This window comes from Simochromis diagramma, unplaced genomic scaffold, assembly GCF_900408965.1.
Source record: "Simochromis diagramma unplaced genomic scaffold, fSimDia1.1 OVJJ01000545.1, whole genome shotgun sequence".
In the NCBI taxonomy this organism is placed as follows: domain Eukaryota; kingdom Metazoa; phylum Chordata; class Actinopteri; order Cichliformes; family Cichlidae; genus Simochromis; species Simochromis diagramma.
Window position 1 is genome coordinate 2,270,720 of NW_024387371.1, and position 24,546 is coordinate 2,295,265.

The 24,546-nt window shown below is 41.7% G+C and overlaps 1 protein-coding gene across 1 annotated transcript; it reads right to left on the reverse strand.

The window, feature by feature from the left end:
- Window positions 1-8,874: 8,874 nt before the first annotated feature.
- Window positions 8,875-16,683, reverse strand: ren (renin). Its single transcript, XM_040007699.1, has 9 exons — window positions 16,073-16,683; window positions 15,517-15,664; window positions 15,043-15,166; window positions 14,734-14,852; window positions 14,427-14,623; window positions 11,995-12,117; window positions 11,746-11,887; window positions 11,553-11,651; window positions 8,875-11,205 (listed from the first exon to the last, which is right to left on the reverse strand). Exons 1-9 carry the CDS (start codon window positions 16,147-16,149, stop codon window positions 11,044-11,046), a joined length of 1,191 nt encoding a protein of 396 aa, XP_039863633.1. The 5' UTR covers window positions 16,150-16,683; the 3' UTR covers window positions 8,875-11,043.
- Window positions 16,684-24,546: the final 7,863 nt, after the last annotated feature.

A 24,546-nucleotide genomic window follows, 5' to 3' on the forward strand; every position in this document is an offset into this window, starting at 1 on the left:
CCTGAGTCTGAAGACCAATGTTTTGGGGACTACAGATCAATTGACGTTTCTTAACAATTTCATTTTTTTGTATTTTAACATATCTGACTAAAACATTACATGTAAATATTAAAACTAAACGGGCAAAGAAAATTCTGTGAGCTTGAGGTGCATACTAACATCTGTTCTTGTCGAAATGCTTGAAGCGGGTTGAAAAGTGATCATAGTTTTTCCTCGGGAAATACAGGCTGTGAGTGAGTGGACCTAACAGAGCAAATGCGAGCAAAGAAAAACAAGATGTTCTGAGCACTCGAGAATTTTTCTGACGATCATTTGGGGCAGAGGTTGTCAGAAGCAGGTGATGTTTCATGCTGCTTGAGGAATCCAAAACTCCTTTTTAAAATAACGTCACATTTTTCCAAGCCCGAACCTAACCCAAGGGAGAAGCACATTCACATAAATGCTTTTATGAGCTCTATTTTGAAGGGAAAACGAGGAAGAAAGGGAGAAGAAAAAAAGAGTGGTTAGAAATTCAATGCCACGGGAAGATTTTACATTTTTCTCACATTCTTACATCTAATGTCATAAACGCCTTCCTCTTCCTGCTAACTTTCAAGGCTCTTCGACAACAAGCACCACCATATATTATTGAACTTTTGCAGCCCTATGCCCCTAGTAGGTCTCTGAGGTCGAGTAGTCAGGGCCTACTTGTCATTCAGTATACGAGACTGAAAACTAGGGGTGATAGAGCTTTTGCTACTGTGGCCGCTCGACTTTGGAACTCCCTTCCTCAGGACCTACGATCCGTTGATTCATTGATTACTTTTAAAAAACAGCTAAAAACTTATCTTTTTAAAATTGCTTTTTGTTAACTTTGTTTGTTTTTTGTCTTTTAATCTGTTATATCTGTAAAGCACTTTGTGATGTCTATCTAGAAATGTGCTATATAAATAAAATTTTACTTTACTTTACTTTACTTACTATCAGCCTGAGAAATGTACTGTCACTTTATACAATTCAATCAGCATTGGAAAGAAACCATTTACATTAAGAGACGCCCTCCCCGTCGTCTTGGAGGTGGTCCTAGCCAGAGTTATTATAGTTTTGTATTTTTTCAATAGTTTTTTTTTTTTTTTTATTAAATTTTGACTTTCAGCTTTTCAGATTAGTTTCAGTTAGTTTCCAGATTTTCTTGTTTCAGTTTAATTTTTATTGTTTAAAAATGTTTAGTCTAAATCATGTTAGCTTCAGTTTTAGTGTTTTATAATTATTATGTACGGAGAGCATATGCCAGAGGCAAAAATTCTAGAAAATCAGTACATGTATTGCAAGTGAGGAAGCCACTCACTTATAGACAACCAGAGTCTCAGCAGAAACGTCCACCAAAGCCTCAGCAGGCAAGTAGTAAAATCCTTTTTACCAAATTAACAAATATTAAAACTAAGATAGCTTGAGCTACTCAATAAAGGTTCATTCTGTCAGGAGTAGTGTGGTGGATGAGAGAAGGAGGACCCAAATGCTGGACTCACAGGTAGGTAGGTGAAGGTTGGTCTTTATTATCAACGGAGTGAACAAACAGAACAGGAGTAGGAAAGGGCTGGATGACTGACTGACTGACTGACTGAAGGACTGACCGACTGAATGGCTAGCTGACTGAACGCAGGCGGAAACGACAACATAACATCAATGACACGACAAGGGCTGAAGGGAAGAGAGGGCTTAAATACATGACTAACAATGACAACGATTGGAGACAGGTGAGTGAACAGCTGAACCTAATGAACTAATGATAAATGGGAAGAGGACTGAACATAATGCACACAGACCAAGGCTAACACAATACAACAGGAAGTGGAACAGGCAGTAGATAAACAGTGAACGTGAACTGAAAATACCAGGTCAACGACGCAGAAACCCTGACAGTACCCCCCCCCCTTCAAAGGCCGGCACCCGACGGCCAAAAGAAAGAAAAAACAGAACAGGGCAGGCGGAGGGGGCCCAGGACGGAGGGACGGAGTCCAAAACAAAGACCGATCTGGCGGGCGGTCCCGTGGCCAAGACGGGACAGTTCCGGCGGGCGGCCGCGAGGAAGACTGCGGCGGGCGGCCACTGAGCAGGTCCGGAGGGCGGCCGCGAGGAAGACGGCGGCGGCCACTGAGCCGGTCCGGTGGGCGACGAGGAGAAGGTGGCTGAGGAGCAGCTGCAGGAGGCGGCGTGAGAGCCGGCGGTGGCTGAGGAGCAGCTGCAGGAGGCGGCGTGAGAGCCGGCGGTGGCTGAGGAGCAGCTGCAGGAGGCGGCGTGAGAGCCGGCGGTGGCTGAGGAGCAGCTGCAGGAGGCGGCGTGAGAGCCGGCGGTGGCTGAGGAGCAGCTGCAGGAGGCGGCGTGAGAGCCGGCGGTGGCTGAGGAGCAGCTGCAGGAGGCGGCGTGAGAGCCGGCGGTGGCTGAGGAGCAGCTGCAGGAGGCGGCGTGAGAGCCGGCGGTGGCTGAGGAGCAGCTGCAGGAGGCGGCGTGAGAGCCGGCGGTGGCTGAGGAGCAGCTGCAGGAGGCGGCGTGAGAGCCGGCGGTGGCTGAGGAGCAGCTGCAGGAGGCGGCGTGAGAGCCGGCGGTGGCTGAGGAGCAGCTGCTGGACCAGGCGAAGCAGAGGCTGAGGCTGAGGCTGGACCAGGCGACGGCACTGGAGCCGGGGGTGACAGAGCCACAGCTGCGGGGCCAGCGGGTGCGGAAACCCCTGGCTGGAGACAGGCAGGGCCAGCGGGTGCGGAAACCCCTGGCTGGAGACAGGCAGGGCCAGCGGGTGCGGAAACCCCTGGCTGGAGACAGGCAGGGCCAGCGGGTGCGGAAACCCCTGGCTGAGGCGCAGGAGAGCTCACAGCTGGCTCTGGGTGCTGTGGCTGCAGGTGCGGGAACTGAACAGGATGGTGGACAGGCGACTGGGAGACGGGAGGCGACTGGACTACAGACTGGACAGGAGCAGACTGGAGCAGACTGGACTGACTGGACTGGAGGGCAGGAGACTGGACTACAGGGGACTGGAGGGCAGGAGACTGGACTACAGGGGACTGGAGGGCAGGAGACTGGACTATAGGGGACTGGAGGGCAGGAGACTGGACTACAGGGGACTGGAGGGCAGGAGACTGGACTTTAGGGGACTGGAGTGAAGGCTGAACAGCAGGTGAGGGAACTGACTGGAGTAAAAGCTGAACAGCAGGTGAGGGAACTGACTGGAGTGGAGATGCTAAGGGCTGAACAGAAGTAGGCGAGGCTGACGACGGAGCTGAGGTTGGTGTGGCTAATGGCTGAGCTACAGACTGAGCTAGTGACGGAGATAAAGCTACAGCCTGGGCTAGTAAAGCCGGTGCCTGAGCAGGGGACACTTCAGCTAGCCTAACCAGGGATAAAGCTAGTGCGTGAAAGGCTGGATCAGGCGGTGGATGAAGTGGTGGACCGATGGGTAAGCAGGCTAGCTCTTCCGAGCCTCCAGAGCATGAGGGCACTGGCTGGAGAGCCTCGGCTGGGCCTCTGGGATGGTCAGGTTGGATTCGCGCTGCCCTCAGCCTAGGCGCTGGGACAGGCACGGGAGGTGGCTTGACACCAGTCACCCCCACCCGAGAAACAGGAGCGGGCGTGGAGGTAGACTGGGTCGCAGCTGCCCTCCTCCTGGGAGCTGGCACTGGAGTGGGTGTAGGCTGACTGATAGGAGTGGAAATAACGACTGGGTGAGTGACACTGACAGGTCTATCGGGTTTTATTCTGGTCTTTCTGCCACCACTATTTACAGTCTTTGACTGAACAGTCTTTGGGGAACCAGAGCACAAAAAATCTTCCCAGTCCACATCATCCTCAAGGAGGGAAACTCCCCATGAATCAGAAATGAGTCTATTGTGCGTTTTAAGTGAATAATCAGATGGTGAGTGCGAAAAACAGTCACTGGAGCTCACCATCGGGAGTTGCTGAAAATAGTCCTTGTTATGGCGGCCTGTGCGCCGCTTTTTCCGGGAAGAGGAAGTGGGCGGGGTATACAGCCGAGTCTCTGGCGCGGGAGCCTCTGTTGAGCCGAGGTGGGATGCGGAGCCGCTGTGCCATGGCGAGGTTGAAGGTCCGGTGAATGAGGCAGGTGGCGTGTGAGCGAGGAGCGGACCCGCGAGAGAGGGAGCCGCCGAAGCGCGGCACGAAACGCCCACTCTCCGCGGCAGATGCTCCGGTGCATGGGAGGTAGCAGGTGGGTGAACGCGGCGTCTCCGAGGCCCGCCCAGAGCCAAGCGAGTACCCTCGAAGACGTACTCTCGCTCCGCGAAGAGCCGCTGTCTCTCCTGGAGCTTTCCCGCCCACAAGGAGAGCGCTGCCTCCTGCCGCTCAAAAAGGTCCGAGTCCGCTGGGTCCACAACGCGGGGTCGTGTCTTTCTGTCAGGAGTAGTGTGGATGAGAGAAGGAGGACCCAAATGCTGGACTCACAGGTAGGTAGGTGAAGGTTGGTCTTTATTATCAACGGAGTGAACAAACAGAACAGGAGTAGGAAAGGGCTGGATGACTGACTGACTGACTGACTGAAGGACTGACCGACTGAATGGCTAGCTGACTGAACGCAGGCGGAAACAACAACATAACATCAATGACACGACAAGGGCTGAAGGGAAGAGAGGGCTTAAATACATGACTAACAATGACAACGATTGGAAACAGGTGAGTGAACAGCTGAACCTAATGAACTAATGATAAATGGGAAGAGGACTGAACATAATGCACACAGACCAAGGCTAACACAATACAACAGGAAGTGGAACAGGCAGTAGATAAACAGTGAAGGTGAACTGAAAATACTGGGTCAACGACCCAGAAACCCTGACACATTCACTGTCCTCAGACCAATCAAGTTTGCCAATTGTGAATTCACACCCCATGGTTATGTTGTCAGCCCTCTTCTGTAATAATCTAAACCGTGGTGTGTAGGGATGGGTATCGTTTAGGTTTTATCCGATACCGGTGCCAAATCGGTACTTTTGAAACGGTGCCGGTGCTTAAACGGTGCTCGAACCGGTGCTTAAAGAATGGAGAACACAAAATTGGTCCAAAAACCTCTCATGTTCAGCTGGTTTTTTTTTGTAAAAAGATAACAATGTGTGCCTTTTCTGCAGCTATGTGGCATATATGGCATCACTCTTGGCTGGAAGCAGTGCTTAAACAATGGAAAAAACACAAACTTTGTCCAAAACCTCTCATGTTTAGCTGTTTCCCACTTTTTCTTTGGTCATTTTAGCCTTTTTGGCCAGGGTGAAGGGAGTATCTGCCATCAAACAAGAAGACAGCCGCATGTAGCTATGATGATGTTTGCTAGTTCACCTTACATGCATTAATGTAATAACGTGGTTAGCCTACTCAACGTAAATTACACACGAACAACATGAAGCTACTCATGCAGAGAAGAATGGCTGCTGCTGCCATCATCATCCGTCATCATTTCTGCTACACTGACAGGGCTAGGGGCCAGGACTCTATTCTTCGGGTTTTTGGGGGATGTTGCTCCGGGTCCGATAACTGGCAACCCACCCGACGTGCACGGTGTGAGGTCTCGCAGCAAGCTATCAAATACGGCGCATTTCTGGGCTTTTAAAAAAAACGCTATGCGTCGCCAGCTGTTTAATCGGATTCTTGGTGTTACCTCCTTTGACAGTATCACAGTATCAGCTTAAAGCATTTGTTGCAGGCTGCTGAGTTTGCATATTTTGCTGTGAAGTACAGCCAGACTTTTGACCGCTTCGCCTTGGACATTTTTAATCTGTAGCTCTGCTCTAACAGAACGTACGTACCTGGCCCCGCCTACTATCCTCGGAAACGTAAAATGATTGGCTAGAAGTGTATCACAGCTCAGGAAAAAAAAGCACCGAAATAAAGCACCGAAATGTGCGCTGCTTTTCGGTGGTGTGTTAAAACACAGCAGGCCAGACAGTCTTCACTCACCACCAGCCAACTTGCTATATTTTCCTCACTCAAATTTAATCTGCTTCCCGAACATTAAAATCAAATTGAAGGTTGAAGCTGTTTTGACTTACTGGAAAAGATCCAGCATGCATTGCCAAGGCACGAGTACAAGGGGACAAAACAGGACCTCAGTGGAGCGATCTATAGATTTTAAGTCAAGGGTTTGAAAAAAAAGAAAAATTGGGCCAGTTCCCAGAACTGTTGGGCGCTGGGGGTGGATACTTTAATCTTTATTGACTTAGTTATGGTTGATCTTGGAAGAATGCAGTATAAGTCCCAGTTTTCTTTGGTATGGTTTTTTGAATGATTATGGCTACATTATGCTTTACATGAGCTACTCTTTGTAGGCTGAAGGAGGCCAAACAAGATGTTTTTCATTTCAAAATATGGCATTGTCTCTAGAGTAGGGCTTTCATGATACTAGAATTTCAAAGGTGATACCAATCTCCAGGAAATCCTCAATACTTAATGCTATTTTCAATATCACAGGAGGAAAAATGAGTAAATTAAGATGTGCATATTTAAAAAAAGAAAAAGAAAAAAAGAACAGAATAACACTGCTATGTGCAAATGTATACCACTACAGCCCTATTTACTTTCTATGCTTCCAGCAAATTCGGACCATATTGCATTGCTTAGCAAATGGAGTTGAAAGGGTAGGTTTCTTTCTCAGATTCAGTCTGGGAGTTCAAGAGGAACATAACACCACTGTTGGCACAGAGTATTTGAACTTGACAGGCAAACAACTTTGATGGGTTGGGCATTTGGGTCAAGTCACTTTACTATTCTGCAAAAAATAAAATAAAAAATACAAACAAAAGTAAAAAAAGAGTGCATCCATGCTGTCATCTGCAATTTTTAAGAAAGTCCATGCTTTAAAACTACACCATATGGATTAGAGTATCTTCACATTACACCTACTGGAGTGGCTTCACCATGAAGCTCCCAGCACAGTTTTTGAGCTGATGTTAATGCCAGAGGACGTTTGAGCCTTAGAAGTTACCGAGTTAGAAGAGGGCTGGCGACTTTTAATCAACATGCACCTCAGCAGTCTCTGCTGCTCTGTCACTTTGCTTGATCAACCACTTCTTAGCTGAGTTGTTATTGTTCCTAAATGCTTCCTCTCTGCCACAAAGAATTGATTGTGGAATATCTCAATAATTATTTCTTGCTTGGGCTACAGTAACTAATTAGCATTGGGGTTTTTTTTTAATCTTTTCTCCTAACTTAATGTAACATAAGTTAGTTATGTTTTTATGATGTGCCTGAACCCCTAAGACTTGTCCATAATGCTGGTGCTTAATAAAAATTTTTTTAGACATAAATAATTATGTTATCCTGTTAAATGAATAGCTCCTACAGTTTTATTATTGTTATCTAGCTGCTTTGTTTATGATATCTTAACAGACAGCTAATGTGGCCAAAACTGCCATAAGGTAATTGCTAAGAGTTTAACAGCTATTTTTAATGTGCACTGGCCAGGTTAATGTTTATGATAAATGCTTAATGCTCAATGTTGAAAAAGAAGCCTTATTGGCCTCTTGAAATTCTTCATAAAACCCAGGGGTTCTTTAAGATTCTTGGCTAGTGTTGTTGCACTACTGTTCCTGTGTTTGGCTGCTAGTGGGGGGAGGGGCTTTGCACTTGCCTATCTGAAGTAGTACTGTGTGAAGTAGAGCTGTGCAATGCTGCAAACTGCAAACTGCTTATACCAGTAGTGATACTTTTAAAGTATAAAGGCAGTTTATATATGAAATAGCAGTGTGTCATTATTTATGACGTAAATCATCATCAGTTTTAAGACCATTAAAGACCACTAAAAACATTTCACAATAATTTGATTTTCAACCAAAGGAGGTGAACACAGCACAACTGGTATTGATACTGTTGCAAATGAGTGTCTAATCTGATGGTCTGTATGAGTATCTTTTTTTTTTTTCTGGCAACCCTACTGTTTGGAGAGCATTTCCAGAAGGTTGCCAGTTTTTGGTTGGCCTGTAGTTCTGACCAAAAATGGGTCTCAAGAACTTCAGTTAGTCCCATAGTCCATGGTTTAGATTTTTATGCAAGATTTTCCATTGGTTTTCTTTTTGGTTGGCTAGTGAGGCTTGTTTTAGAGAAACCTTTGGGTATGTTACTTCAGTTTAGTGCTCATGTATTAACTCCAGTTTGTTTTGGTTGCTGGAATTTTGGCAAAACAGACTGTGGTTTGTTTTCCAACTGCAAGCAGTGTGGTTTTTGAGTTGTAATGAAGAAACAACTTTTTGATTTGTTGTAGTGGTGGGCGGATGTCAGAGATTGAACTCCTTTCCAGCCTATAAAAGCTGTACCATGTGTTCACTTGGCCTCCCTCTTCCACCCACCAAATGCTTTTGTTAATTTATTTTCATAAAATTCTATTTAATCTATTTCAGTGACTTTCCTCTTGTGCTTATCTTGAATCACTTTGTGTTAAAGGGTACATTGCTTTTTGCAGCACCAGGAAATTTTTGTTGCTAAGCAACCTGGGACTAACCATGTAAACACCAAACACTGATTAGCCACAATGCTAAAACCAAGACTAAAGGCAAGTCTCACCTGTTGGAACGTGGACACTGGTTCTCTATAGTGTTGTCCTGTGGGTAGTAGTGTCCAAATACTGGGAGGTGGTAGCAGATGCTTGCAGATATGAGCTTAGTGCATCTGGCTTGTTCTGGTGCACATAGCAGTAGCTCAGATCTGGGGAGCTTGGCCATAGCGTCTAACCTCTTTGCCCAGCTCGTGAGAAGCATCTTTTTTTTCCAGTGTGGCTGCATTCTGCTAGGGAGGAGGCTGAAAAGGGCAGGTCTGGTCAGCAATAACATTTCATCAGCTGGGAAGGAGCAAGACATTGCACAACACTATCCATGTTGTCAACATCAATAGTTTTTTTTAATGTTGGAGTTGTTTGGTGTATGGTAAGTACATAATATGGAGGATCCTGCATGAAAAAATACAACAGTAGAATTACGAAGGTTATACCATATGTAATTTATTTAATTTTTTTCCTTTTCTTAAATGCACACCAGGATGAAACTTCAAGGGTGGGTTGGGTTATTGTCAATTCTACAATTACATCAATAATTACTGCACCAGCTGCAGACATTTCTTAAATTTAAAAGGCTCACTTTGAACTGATATTCCCTTTTGGAACACAAACTCCCACTGCTGAAAAGAAAAGATGATATCTTAAACAAATTCCAGTGTGTAAGGGTAATCACCCATCACTTAATTTAAGCTATAAGAGGATTCTCTGACCCTTTGAAAATGCTTATTGGTTAATTGTACACAACTAGATGAAGGGAAACAGCTATCCCAGCTCTGTTGGTTACAAATTCTGCACATAACCACCAGAGTCTAACATTTCATGGTTTTGCTTTTCTGCAGATGATAAGATGGCACTAAATACTAATGTCCCAACTAATGTGCTTTAAAAGTCGTGCGAGGGAGACTTGGTTAGTTCTTGAAAGAAAATGTGTCTTAAAAGAGCTTGAATTAGCTTAAAAGTACAGATGTATAAACTACTGTCTTTTAGTTTAATGTGTACATTTTAATTTGTGATAAACTGTTTTTCAAATGTTTATTGTATCACATTAGACAAAACTATTAATGTTACTAATAACAAAGACCTGTCTTCATTTTGAAAGTTCAAAAAAACATTGTGTAACAGTAAATGGCCATAGCATGGGATCTCTTTAAGCAACATTGCTGCCTGCATGTTAATTTTAAGTTTTTTGTTTTATACAGTTTACGGTTAAAAAAATATTTGGTAGGATTAACATAGATTGCATCTTACAAAACATTGGTTGTTTAAGTAGGTTTGCAGCTCAGATAGTTGTTGACTCACACTAAAAGATACATTTTTGCAGTTTTTTGACTCTTGATCGAGTGCCAGTATCAACCCTCGCCTCTCTGCACTCTATCAACAGATAAAATCCAAAGCAGACAATTCATGGATGTGAGGGCCGAGGAAGCATGACAACTCCACTGTCGCTCTGCTGTAGTATGAGAGGACTTCCTTAACCAGTTCAGAGAAAGTGGAACAAAAAGATCTGACCCGAGAACATGACAAATCTACATTTTTAGATTGTTATCTATGTTTTTTTTTAATCTGCGTGTCCTCTGTCTGCTAAGCAAGCAGAAATGCCTTCCTTTTTTATTCACTCGTTGAACGACCTTAAAGGTCTGCATTTTGTTTTGTTTTTTTCTCCAAAGGTTTTGTCATTCAGAGCGTTTTATAAATGAGATTTACTCTGGTAAAAACAGCTGAAGCAGAGTAACTTGTTTTGCTGCAGAAAAAGGCAACTCCCAAAGACAGGGATCGTACACTGCTGAAAAACTTGAAAAAGCATGATTTGAGTTTGAAAACTAACTGACATGACGCCAGCCGGGTTTCACTCCTATTGTAACTTTTAGTTGTGTAAATGAAAGTCCCACTTTGCCGACATAACTGGAATGAAACAGAGCAAGGTTTCACATTACACTTTCTAGCACATACTCTATGGCTGACGTTTAATTGTATACCCAATAGTCACCTAAAAATAGGCATCCTTATATTATTAAGCGACAATGACAAATATTTCTGTGAAGAATGCGGTGTGGTTGATTAAATCTGCTACAGCAATCTGTTTCCAAGTTCAGCCTTGACTTCCACATGGTCATATAATGCATTAGCCAGACCTAGAAGGAAAAAATGCAGCAAATTTAGACTCAACTTGAAACTTCAATTTTATTATTTCGTCAGAACAATATATATATAATTGTATGACAAATACAATAAGCAAGTCACACAGAAAGAAACATTGTATTTGTTGGTGAATGCATATTCAGAAGGGGTTTAGTGCAACTGATTCCCAAATATAGAATAGGAATGCATGCATGCATGCAAGAAATGTGAGGATGACATTCCTTAATATGCATCCCTTACAATTTCTTTAATACGACTTATTCAGGTCATGTGTTCACGTAAAAAACAAGCAAGGGAAGACCCGGACTAAAATTAAAAACATCGGGAGATAGCAACGAAAACAACAAGAAAACAGAAGAATGTAGTGAATATTTAAATTCCTGTCAGACTGCTGTGGCAAACCCTATCCGATTATTGCGGCGATCAAACTCTGTGTAGTAGCGTGCAATGAAGTTGGCTCCCAAAATCCATATGGGACCTGTAGGGGGCGGCACATCCAAGCCCCTGAAGGTAACGGTGCAGACTTCCCCTTCGATCTGTGATTGCTGGAGCCACAAAGAACAGATGTATTATAACACAATAACACACAAAACAAAGTGCTAGAAGTAAATGTCTGCTATTAAAATTGTACTCAAAAGTATTATCTGCATAAAGGGATTACAGGTGTGGTCCCTAATTTTCATATTTTATAAGCTTAATATTACAATTCACAACAGCAGAATTAAAATACACGTAGTGCTACAAAAATTTATTTAAAAAAATAGAAATACGTCACTAAAGTGCAAGTACCACAACATTGTACTTGGCTGTAGTACTTGGGTAAATGAACTGATTTACGTTTGAACAATGCATGCCTATGTTAATACAGTTCAGCGTCCATCAACACTCTCACCCATAATATATAATCCTCCTGTGTGAGCGAGTATTCCTGGCCACCGAGGAGGAACGTGACACTGGGTAGCGTCTTCACAGTATCACAGTTGACTTTGTACTGATGAACAACAGAGTAATAGTTGGTGACAACTCATGAATTTCTGCAAACATGCTTTTTTGTGGGAAACTGTGTTGCGTGTGTAAAAGCTTACTCCACTTTCATCCAGCTGTGCTCCGATGGTTTTCATCAGCACGGACACAGAGGAGGCCGGGCCTGTGATGTAGGAGGAGCCCGTGTCGATCACAGCTGTGCAGCCCTCTGCGCAAAACATCATCTCCCTCCCCACAGAAACACTGAAAGAATGAAAGAGGAGGTAGAAATGAAAACACATGTGCTTTCTGAATGGCTGCACCTTTGTACTCATGAAAACACATTACATGATAGCAAATAAAGATCATACCCTTTCATGGTAAGTTCCCATTTGCCTGTCTGTCTGGTGTTAATATAATTAAAACTTCCAGTGTAGTAATTTGGATCTGTTCCACCGAGGACAAGCTCTCCGCCTGGGGAGCGTTTTGGGTCCCTGAAAATGATAAACAAAACATCCTTAAAGCTGTGCCTTTTCTCTTTGACAGTAGAAATTGTAATTTTGCTGGTTCACACAGGTTGCTGAGCTATATCACATATTAAAAATACAGTACTGTGCAAAAAACTTGAGCCACCCCACATTTCTTTGTATATTGCTTCCAAGGAGTCAGACTTTCTTGTAGCTTTTGAAATTGGTATTGAGCAATATTGTTCCAGGATTTCTGAAGATCTTTCAAAAATTTTCTTTGGACATGTGCTTCTTTCTCACTCACTTTCAGTCCAGTGCTTCAGTCCAGGTGAATGTTTTTTTGTGTTGCTTTTTTATTTGGTTGTTTTTTAAGCCATTTAACACTGACCTATAAATCATTCAAGCACACAAATGGCATCTAACTCAAGGGCTGAACACACATAACCGACAACTCAGAACAAAGAACACACCCAAATCACAATCAAATCTTTGAGCATGTTATTAAGCGTCTTGCAAAAGCACAGTTTGTTCCCATTTCATTATCTGTGAAAAATGTCAGAGACAGAATGGTCTGACAGGCATAAAGTAGTATTTTTTTTCAGCAACAAGGTGATTCTCAAAGAGCTAGTAGCCAAAAACTTGGAATATCTCAGCGTATTGTGTTGTGTGTCCATAAAAAATGTGAGAAAACTGAACAAGTAGAGGACAGAAGAAAAAGTGTCACACCTAAAACACAAAACAAAACCATAAACAAAAACAAGCATAAAGAAGAAAACATCTATAGCAGATAAGCAGGATCTGAAAGTCATGTCGTTAAGAAAAAATACACCAAGGACCTGTCACAGGATCTGACAGATGGATCTGAACCTTCATCCGATCCATCTAACGTTCCCGGAAACCTCATCCGAAATTGTGTCATTGCACAGCTGTCAAGAAGGGGAACACAGAGAAAAGACTGAGGTATGCTGCACTGACATCTGGAAATTAATTAGCAATGGCTTTGTTTTTCAGCATCACACTGATCCCAAGCACACCGCTATTGCAGAAAAATCACATTTTGACCAAAAATGGAGCCAAGGTAGCCAACATCCAAAGAAGAGTGTAACAAACCACGGCAGACCTGATGACATTTCCATGCTTCTCAGCATACTTTACTTTATTACTTATCGCACGGTTGCTGTTCTAACACTTCCTGGCTGCAGCTTCCCAGCTGCCAGCCACATGTACATAACAACAATAACTACCGACAACAAGCACCGCTTTTTATGCCGGCGAGGCGTGATTGTAGATGCCGTGCAGGTGAGATGAACTCACCTGCACAGCATCACAGGCCATGCCCCCATTACAAAGAGCGCTAAATATCCTTCAAGAAGCCGGAAGAACTATTTCTGAAGACTACTTAGAAAAATCCTGCCTAAGAGAGTTTAGGCTGTTTTAACGAAGACAGGTGATACCAGTATTAACTTTCAAACTCACTGGTTTTCACATGTCTTACATTACAATCAAACGCTGCAAATATTTACCACTTTCCTGGCAAAATGTAGAGTGATGAGGAGTGGCTCAAGATTTTTGCAAACTTCTGTAAATAAAAACAAAAAATCCCATTCCCTCTGACAGTAAATAATGATCGTTTACAACTTAATCATGAAGGCACCTCAATTTTTAATATGTTTATTTGAGTTATACCTACTTCTTAAATCTTACATAAAAATGCAAGAGGCAAATTTCATGAGTAAAACATGGGTTGATGCATGTTTCATGAGACATCCAACACATATAAAACACAAAACATTTATTATATCTTTTCACTATTTCATTTCATATGGGACGTTCTTTTAGCTTAAATTGATTCTTTCGTATGGCGCTTCCCACAGTAAAAGAAAACATCATAATATTTTTTCAACTGGTTTATTCTGGATATAACCAAGTATAATAAATGACAACGAACTATGAGAAAATACACATAAATTTTTTTCTCTATTTTCTCACAACACCCTTGTGTCTCACACAGATCCAAATCCATTTCGTATGATCTTCTTCAAGTTTGGGTTTTTCTTCTAATTCTAACTTTTTCAGCTCAACAAGTAGAAATTGAAAAAACGTGATCCTAAAATCTAACAGATGTCCTGACGAGACATTATTTATAGTTATAGTGTTTTTCTCTCTGATTGATCAATTCAACACTTGGCAGCAAGTTCATTTTTTCACTGCAGCATAAATATCATTGACAGCTTGATATATTTTCTTCAGCATCTAAATTATTGTCATTATTATTTTTTCCTCATGCAAAAGCCTTTCATATAAAATGTCAGTTCAGTTGATTTACTTATACCCACCTGCTGTAGTAGATGGAGAAAACTTCTTCTTTGAGGACGTGTTGAGACATGATACGATCGAACACTGGGGTTATGCCATCAATGGCCGCATTGGGGTATCCCATCCCCAGCACTCCATCAAACTTGGCAAAGATGAAGGGCATGGCAGACAGAGCCGTGGCTTCAGCAAACACTTGCACTACTGGGATGCCACCAACCTGCAGCAATAAAACACTGCTAATCAAAAGTTTAAAGTGTAGTGTGCAAGAGGAAGTTTAAAAAAGAAACAAAACCCATTTAATTTGTAGGTTTCAGACTTGAAACTCACCACAACCACATCCTCGCTCAGGAATCCCCTGACATTTCCAGAGGCATACTGGATGGAAAATCCTGTTCCATTCTCAATGTAAGTCCGGGATTTGGAAGCATCATACCTGTTGTGAGTAACTGAAAGTATTTAAGCATTTAAGTCCAACAGCGAATGTTTACCTGGGAAGTTTTAATGAACAATGTTCCCTAAAAGATTGCATCTATTTTTTTTTTTATTTGGCCAGTGAGCATAAACTAATGTTGACATATTGTCAGTTCATTAAGTTCACTAAGTTCAGAAAAAAAATGTTTGAATATGCACACTTACAACAGGCAGTGGAGAACGGTGAGCAGCTTTGCGAGGGCACCCACAGGTTGGCTGAGCCTGTGTCAAACACCACATTGAACATCTGGGCTGGAGAGCCAATACTGATTTCTCCAAAGTACTGCGTCTATTGGAAGTGGAAAAATGTCCCACGTCATTGTTGTTTGAATAGTTTTTCAAAGGTTTTCCCACATGTTAAATGTCACTTCTAAGGCCAATGACAGAGAAACGTGGAAAGTCTGGCTCATAAAAAGAGAATATTTCAAGAGGCTAATTCAAAAGCAAGTTCATCTGCTGTTGTCGTGAAGACATCTCAATGCTCATCCAAGAGCAGAGATGAAACCTTTAATCATAGAGGTTAAAGTCTGTATCTATCTTCAGAACTGAAATAGCAAACGCAGATGGTTTCAGTGCTACATTTTCTATCACATGTATCATCTGTAGCTCTAATCAATGGATCACATTAAGGTTTCTCACATCCAAATAGTTGGTTAGCGGCGTGGGAACAGTTCCGTTGTTGGTGTCAGCTATGCTCTTCTGGGCCAGCTCAGTCATCACCTGCTCTACAGAAACTCCCAGCTCCTGCAGAGTCTCTCTGATAGATGGCATCTTTTTCAGGGCAATTCTGGAACCAGAGCGAGAAAGAGGAAACATTCTGAATGAATGCAAAGAGGAAACTCGATAGCTAAGGTCATGTTAAAGAGGTACATGGAGTTTATTTTCTGTGCTATGTATCTATTACATATGTCTGGGGATAATCTCAGTATGAACCTTTAACAAAGTACAGACCGCTTTGCTCTCAGCACCTAGCCAATCAGGTGAACAAAAACACATGTGAACCCAAATGCTGAAATCATTAGCTTTTGTAATGAATCAATAAAACACATTTGTTTTCATGTCCTTATATAATTTATGGTTTACTGTCATTACGTTTCTCCAGAATGTTATCTATAATGCTAGTGCAGAAATCCAGCGAGTTAGATCCTTTAAGCAAATCAGGTAGGCATGTAAATGATTCTTTTATTTTTTTTACCTTCTCAAAGCATGGCTCGTGGTCACTGTCAGTGATAGAGCAACCAAATATATCCACTGATTCATCAGTAGTGCCATGGCGACTTCTCGGACTTCACTGATGTCGGTTCCGTATATAAAAGTTGGTTTTCCTGGTTTTGTGAAAGCTGGCTCTTCTTCTCTCTCGCTCTCTCCGATGTCGTGCACCTCAACTCTTTTTATACCATGCCCTCTTTTAAGTGCTCTCACCCATGGGCCTGGCTCTGGTTGGGAGCTTTCCTGGAGGTGACCACTGGAAAACAAGCCCTTCTTCCCTCCCCCCACCTTGCACTCTACCCCTCTGCCTTGATCACACAACCTCTTCTGTGATAAACAGGTCCCAGTGAAAGATGTGAACTCTGACCCCTTAAAAAACACTGATGACAGAAAGCAGGGGTGAAGAGGTCTGCAGATTAGTGACGTAGGTAACCTGGAGACCCTGTGTGAAGGGCTGTGAGAAAATTCGAAGCAACCAAATGATGCTTTGAGTTGTCAGGACAGATTAGCTTGTTTACTAAAGTCACGTTAAATCCAGATCTCGCTGTGCACTTTTACATGATTTCTCTAATCTGCTGATGATTTCATTTAATTAGATCAGGGGTGTAAAATTAGTTTTAGATCATGGGTAGCCGGCCCAGTGTGATCTGAAGCAGGCCAGACCAGAAAATCTAATCCGTAATAACCCTAATAAAGAAGTCCATTTTTGAAAAATGTTCACATTTATTGAACCAACCATTTACATAGGTCATAGGTGATGTCTTTGTCAAAACACATGACAGTCAAGACAAAATTGAGAAATTGAGCACCTGTGTAACTCAGTGAGTGAGCAGGTACTGATATGCCACGTGGCCCAAAAGTAGTGGCCTGGGTTCGAGTCTGACCCGTGGCTTTTTGCTGCATGTCTTCCTCTCTCTCTCTGCTTTTCTGTTTGTCTCTACTGTCACTATCTAATAAAGGCAAATGCTAAAAAAATAATATTAAATAATATTAATATTAATTTTCTGGCAAGTGATGAATGACCCTTTGGCAAGCCAGCTGTGTCAACATTAGATGGGGTTTTGTTCTTGAAAATAACAAAAACAATGATAATAATAATGATAAAAGAAACAAGATGCTTGTCTGCATTTAACACACCTTTGAATTTCTTCTATGTGAAACAGTCAGGTTTTACACATCTGCAGTCTTCTTCTGATGCAAATTCAGAGAAGGGAAGGACAATGCATATCTGTAAGTTCAGTTCAAGGTCTTAGAGAGTGCTGGCAGGAGACAGAGCCCATGCTGAGTCCATTACACAATCCAAGCAATTTGCAGCGTACTGTGTTTTCTTATTGTACCCTTTGCTGCTCTGCTTAGACTCAACAAGACTAAACACTTAGTAATTTGTGGTAGTGCTTACTGGGTTTTACCACAGGGAGGATTCCCACGGTATCTTGCCTGTCACAGCTGTGTGGTGAGTTGGTACTGTGCTGACCACCAAGTCAAGCCAGGAGATATGTGGAGGTCCATGTCTGGCGCAAGCTCAGACAACCGTAACAGAGGCCAGAGGTCAGCAGCTGAGATACTCCCTGTTGACAGATCTTCCAGGGAATGATGCCATGTTTTCATACAGATTATAGAGGCAGAGATGATTTACAGCAGAGTTATATTGCACTATGTTCGCTTAATAAACACTGGAAGATTCTACCGCCACTATTACCAGCATACTTTCTAAATAAATGCTTTTTTTCATAGTGATGACAAGTGACAAAGGGCTGATTTACAATAATAAAAACATAAAAAGACTTTTCAGCTGAATCTGCAGCTCTCCTCAGCTTAACGGGGCTTTATGGGGAGTTTAAGCCCATCGTTTATACATCCGGCCGAGCATTACTGCTTTGGTTCACTCTTACTGCAAATGCAGATACATTTAGACGCCAGCAATTCCACACAAAGCAGCATTCAGCTGCTATAGAGATCAAAATCAGAGCAAATAGAAGCAAGAGAAAGGGGAGTGTGTCAGGCTTATATGCATCTTGTTGTGTTTACAACTGTTTCAAGTGGCCAATAAAATAATTTATTGCAGGTTCAAAGCTTTAATGATTGATTTTTTTGGCGTCTTGGCACATGTGCAAAAAGCCATAAACACATTATTATTGTCTAATAAAGCTGCTGTGGTGAAAGTATTACCAAACTATTATCCATTTACCAGTTTTACCAGAGGCTTGTTTTAAAAAAATAAAAATGAATAAAGAGGAGGATATGGACAAGTATTACCTTGTAACGAATATCAGTTTTTACATTTTTAAGACACATGTTACTTAGGAGGCCCGTGCCTGTTTATTCTTTAATACCATTAGGCCTTACAAGCAGGTTTTGATAGTGCACTTTGGCAATCTCACAGACACCTGACTCTTGACCTGCTAGGTTAAATGGATACCCATAAGTTTCTTTCCCACACTGCCTAGGGAGACCCATGCGTCACTGCTGCATGGCCTCCCACCTCTCCACTTAGTCTACTCCACTGGTGCACATGGGAAATGTAAGATTATCTCCTGCATAACAATTTATATCAGTTTTATATTTGTTTTTTTTATATCATTAATATTTCCTTGTAGGCCTTCACTTCAAGCCAAAATTTAGACTTTGGTCATGCAGAACTACTCAGAACCATATAATAAAAGCTGTTGAAAAAGGTGCAACTGAGCAAACCTCAAATGTGTTCCTGCTGACAGATGCATATCAGAGGCAGAATTCGTGCGAGAAGCTATTGCAGGGTTGCGTAGGGACTGTGTTATCTCTCATAATAAAAATGATAAGAAGCAGAGCAGTGGTTGTTAGCAGGAAACGAGACTCAAGGAAGTTATCACTCAAACAAATAAGCCTGACTCCCAAAGCCACAAAAATGCAACATTCTGCCCATCTGGCATGCATATAAATGCAACATGTCACTTTTTCTGATTAGTTAGTTCATATAATTAGCTACAAAAAGAGCAACGAACAACAATTTGGTTTCACAGATTTTATACCCAGTTATGTTTCCATCATTTGAAATCCATGAACTTCAAATTAGGAATGATGAGTCTGTGATTCCATCTGGAGACAATATGTATGAAAATATGTGGGGCAGTCTTCACATCAGGAGGTAAAAAATGTCGAAATTGAGATCAAAGGTGGCAGTAAAATCACGTTTTATGTACAACAGATTGATAGCCATCCTCAAAAGCTTGAGTGTATGATTACATTTGATCTTACACATTTTGTTTTTATTTTATATATTGATAGTTGGAGTTATCGTCCTGAATTGGTGTTTGAATTTTTACTAAGAAGCAGGTTTTTTGTTGAGACCTTTTTGCTGCTTGATTTCCGACCAGCAGAGGGCAGCATTTGACTGAAAGATCCACTAGGACAACTCTCAGGAGTTCTTTCTGTTCTTTGATCACATGCAACTCAGAAGAAAAACATTACTTATTAATCTCCGTGAGTCTGTTTGTAGGATATGCACGTGTGTCTTCATCCTTACACTTCAAGATAAAGACTGTCCAGACTCATCTTTAAGCTGCACTGGGACAAGCTACCTCCAAAAGAATTGACATGATGTCTGAAAATCCCTGTTCTTTATATTCAAGCTTTTCCATTCTAAAATATTTATAATACATTTATAATTTAAGCATAGAATGGTATAACTCAAGGGATGCACAGTGTTAACAGACGACTTATTAGAAAAAAACAACTAGTATTACTAGCAGCCTGTCCCAAGAAACAAATTTTCCCATTTTGTTATTTAAATCTATGAGAAATGCCAAAGATAGCATAGTTTGACAGACGTAAAATAGTATTTTTGCTCCAACAAGGTACCAAAGCCAGTTGCCAGTTGACCAAAGCCTCATCATAAATGGCATCAGTGGAAGGGTACCTGTGAAGAAGCCATTCTTAAGACTGAAAATCAATGAAAATAGAAATTATAAGAGTATGTGTCATGTTTGTGGAGTGCAGAATGCTTGGACTTGAATGCAAGATACAGCAAAACAAGGTTAAAAAACAACAAGTGAGACATTTATTTGTCTGGAAAAGTAAAATAAACAAACAAACAAACAAACAAAAAACCCAAAAGACAAAAACAAAAACAAAACTGAGGTATAACATCCAAAGTACAAGGAGCCCAGGGAAAACACAGGAAAAGTACAACACAACAAGGGAGAAGTAGAGGACAACATATACACAGGAAGACAGTGCCCACTAACAAGGGAAGCGGAAACAGCTGGAAACAGCTGGTGATGACGATCAAGACAGGAGGGAAGAAGCAAAACTAAACATGAGACTAGAGACAAATGACTATCAAAGTAAAGCAGGAAAGGAAAATCATCACAACTGAAACCCAAAGAGAAGAACATAACAAACTTAACAATGTACATCAGTAAATGGGAAAAATAATCCCGAATACTACTTAAATAAATTAAAAGAAGGCTTGCCTAAAAAGGTTATTTTCAAGCTCACTGGAGTTAGATGACGAGATATGAAAAGATATTGTGAAAAAAAAAGTTTTGCGCTCTATCAACATTAACTGCAATTCCCAGAGAGCTCTATTAGGAAGCAGGTGCACTGTTAGGACAAAACAGCTGGAGAACACACCAGAAACCATGGCAACTGCAATTGTTTGCGACTCAACACAGTGTGCCCATCCACCTGGATCAATTAATATTTAATAACAGCAGTCACACAGTACCTTAATTATAGTTAAACAGCTCTGGTTGGTACTTGCTTGGCTCATACTGTACATCTGAATTACTCCAACGTATGTTAATTGGTGGTAGTGGAGTGCATAGATACAGTGGGGCAAAAAAGTATTTAGTCAGCCACCGATTGTGCAAGTTCCCCCACTTAAAATGATGACAGAGGTCAGTAATTTGCACCAGAGGTACACTTCAACTGTGAGAGACAGAATGTGAAAAAAAAATCCATGAATTGACATGGTAGGATTTGTAAAGAATTTATTCGTAAATTAGGGTGGAAAATAAGTATTTGGTCACCTCAAACAAGGAAAATCTCTGGCTCTCACAGACCTGTAACGTCTTCTGTAAGAAGCGTTTCTGTCCCCCACTCGTTACCTGTATGAATGGCACCTGTTTGAACTCATCATCTGTATAAAAGACACCTGTCCACAGCCTCAAACAGTCAGACTCCAAACTCCGCCATGGCCAAGACCAAAGAGCTTTCGAAGGACACCAGGAAAAGTATTGTAGACCTGCACCAGACTGGGAAGAGTGAATCTACAATAGGCAAGCAGCTTGGTGTGAAAAAATCAACTGTGGGAGCAATCATCAGAAAATGGAAGACATACAAGACCACTGATGATCCCCCTCGATCTGGGGCTCCACGCAAGATCTCATCCCGTGGGGTCAAAATGATCATGAGAACGGTGAGCAAAGATCCCAGAACCACACGGGGGGACCTGGTGAATGACCTGCAGAGAGCTGGGACCAAAGTAACAAAGGTCACCATCAGTAACACACTACAACGGCAGGGAATCAAATCCCGCAGTGCCAGACGTGTTCCGCTGCTGAAGCCAGTGCATGTCCAGGCCCGTCTGACGTTTGCCAGAGAGCACATGGATGATACAGCAGAGGATTGGGAGAATGTCATGTGGTCAGATGAAACCAAAGTAGAACTTTTTGGTATAAACTCAACTCGTCGTGTTCGGAGGAAGAAGAATACAGAGTTGCATCCCAAGAACACCATACCTACTGTGAAGCATGGGGGTGGAAACATCATGCTATGGGGCTGTTTTTCTGCCAAGGGGACAGGACGACTGATCCGTGTTAAGGACAGAATGAATGGGGCCATGTATCGTGAGATTTTGAGCCAAAACCTCCTTCCATCAGTGAGAACTTTGGAGATGAAACGAGGCTGGGTCTTCCAACATGACAATGATCCAAAACACACCGCCCGGGCAACAAAGGAGTGGCTCCGTAAGAAGCATTTGAAAGTCCTGGAGTGGCCTAGCCAGTCTCCAGACCTCAACCCCATAGAAAATCTGTGGCGGGAGTTGAAAGTCCGTGTTGCTCGGCGACAGCCCCAAAACATCACTGCTCTCGAGAAGATCTGCATGGAGGAATGGGCCAAAATACCAGCTACTGTGTGTGCAAACCTGGTAAAGACCTATAGTAAATGTTTGACCTCTGTTATTGCCAACAAAGGTTATGTTACAAAGTATTGAGTTGTATTTTTGTTATTGACCAAATACTTATTTTCCACCCTGATTTACGAATAAATTCTTTACAAATCCTACCATGTGGATTCATGGATTTTTTTTTCACATTTTGTCTCTCACAGTTGAGCCTCGCAAATTACACCTCTGTATCATTTTAGGTGGGGAATTTGCACATCGCCGGGGACTATACTGGTTTGCCACTGGAGAGTACTTCCTCACCACTGCTACCACTCTACTCCTACCACTACAGCTACTGCTAATACATCTCCCACTGAAACTCTTACTACTAGTGAGAAATTACTCATCCAACATGTTTAATTCACTGGTCTTCTACGTGTGATTTCACACGGTGATGCTTTATGATGTCACATTTTGTATTGCTAGGGCCCTCTGCAGGCCTGGATGCTAAAACTGGTTCAACAAATAAATCCTCATTCAACACCATAAAAAAGGTTTTCATTTAGACATTATATGCTTGATGTAAAATAGAGGCATAACAGATAAACATATTTTATTAAACCACCACACCGGAAATACACTGATTGACTAATAGGTTGTATAGTATGGCTTACATTCTACATCAATCAGTAGTAGTAACATGTAATCAAGTAGAAAACAAACCCACAAATGGCAACATGGATACAAAAAATGTAAAGGTAAAAGTATACAGACCACACAAAGACAATCTTGAAAGACTCAAAACAAAATCGTAAATGACAGAGCACAAACCTCATAAACAAACGTTTAACAAGTTCCCCAATTCTTATGCTCTTTCACTCTTTTTAAATAAGTGCCATTTTTAATTCTTAATATAATAACAAGCCTCAAATGCAGTATCTGTCAAATCCATTACATTTTTACAGAATAGCAACCTGAAAGATGTTGTGGCTACTGCAATCACAGCAGGATTGTGTGTACAGGATATCCTCATTTAAAAAAGACATCCTCCTCTAATTGCTTAGCTTTGTGACTTCCTGGACAACAAGCACACATATCCTTGCACTCACCAAACATCCTCTGTGTGGCGTTAACAATAATGGGCTGACTCATCTCTGAAGGAGAACAATGGAAATCTCTTATTGTATCAGTCTGATTGTTGTTATCTGTCTTGTGTGCCTGTTTTTTGTTTTTTTCCTCTGCTGCTACTGTGACTGTCATTACTCATCCAGAAACACAGTGCTGGATAGATAAAACTGTGACATCAGACCAGAGTAAAGCACTCTCAGACTGCCTTAAGTCTTTGCTCCATTTTTAACAATCAGTTGGGCTAAACTAATATGTTCATTTTGACATGCCTTCAACTATGTTCAAGAGTTTATTTGGTAACTCCCTTTAATACAGCCCGTGACTAAGGGCATAATTCCCTTTAATTAAATATAATTACATTGGTTTTTACAGGAAGCAAATAAATACTTATACTGTAAGTAAATTTATTCTGTAAATAATTTTTAGTACTGCATAACTTAATATATTTTAGAGAAAAGAAGAAACAATTACATTGTAAGTAGCGAGTCTACATAAAAGTAGCGTCTCTTTTTCTGTAAAATACATGGAAGTTAGGCACGGCATCCTGATATATGATATAAGTTAAGCTAACCTAAGCTAATTATCTATTTGGGAATCACTTTGTTGGAACAAATGCTTTGTACCCATTATTGTAACTACTCTCATTTATGAAACTTTATAGACACAAACACTGGACTGAAAATGAGTGAAAAAGCAGTCAATATCCAAATAAAAACTTTGAAAGCACTTCAGAAAACTGGAGAAACAGGAGAACTATTGCTCAAGGCCACTTCATTGTATTAGAAGAAAGTCTGGCTTCTTGGGAGCAAAATAAAAAGAAGGGAGGGGTGGCTTAGGAGCTAGCTGCCAGCTCAGCTTTGCAAAGAGACTGGGAGCAAAGACAAGGGCCTAGCTCTGCCCAAATGTAATAAACCCAGCCTACCAACACTCACTATAGAATGCTCACATTACATTTCTTTATATGCAGAAACAACTTTTGGTTTTTATGATTTTATAGAATATATTGGCTTAAAAGACTACAGTTCTATAAAGACTAAGTTGGAAAGTAGGTGACTCAGAAGAGCAGCTGGCAGGCTCCATGAAGATGAAGAGGGATTCAAGGGTAGGCATGCAGATGAGTTACAGGTAAGTATTTTTCCTTACAGGTAAGGAGGCAAACTGGAAAGTTCAGATGAGTGGATTTAAATTAATTTTCATATAATCAGTCCATAAATTGTGGCTCATCTCTGTACTTTCTTTCTTTT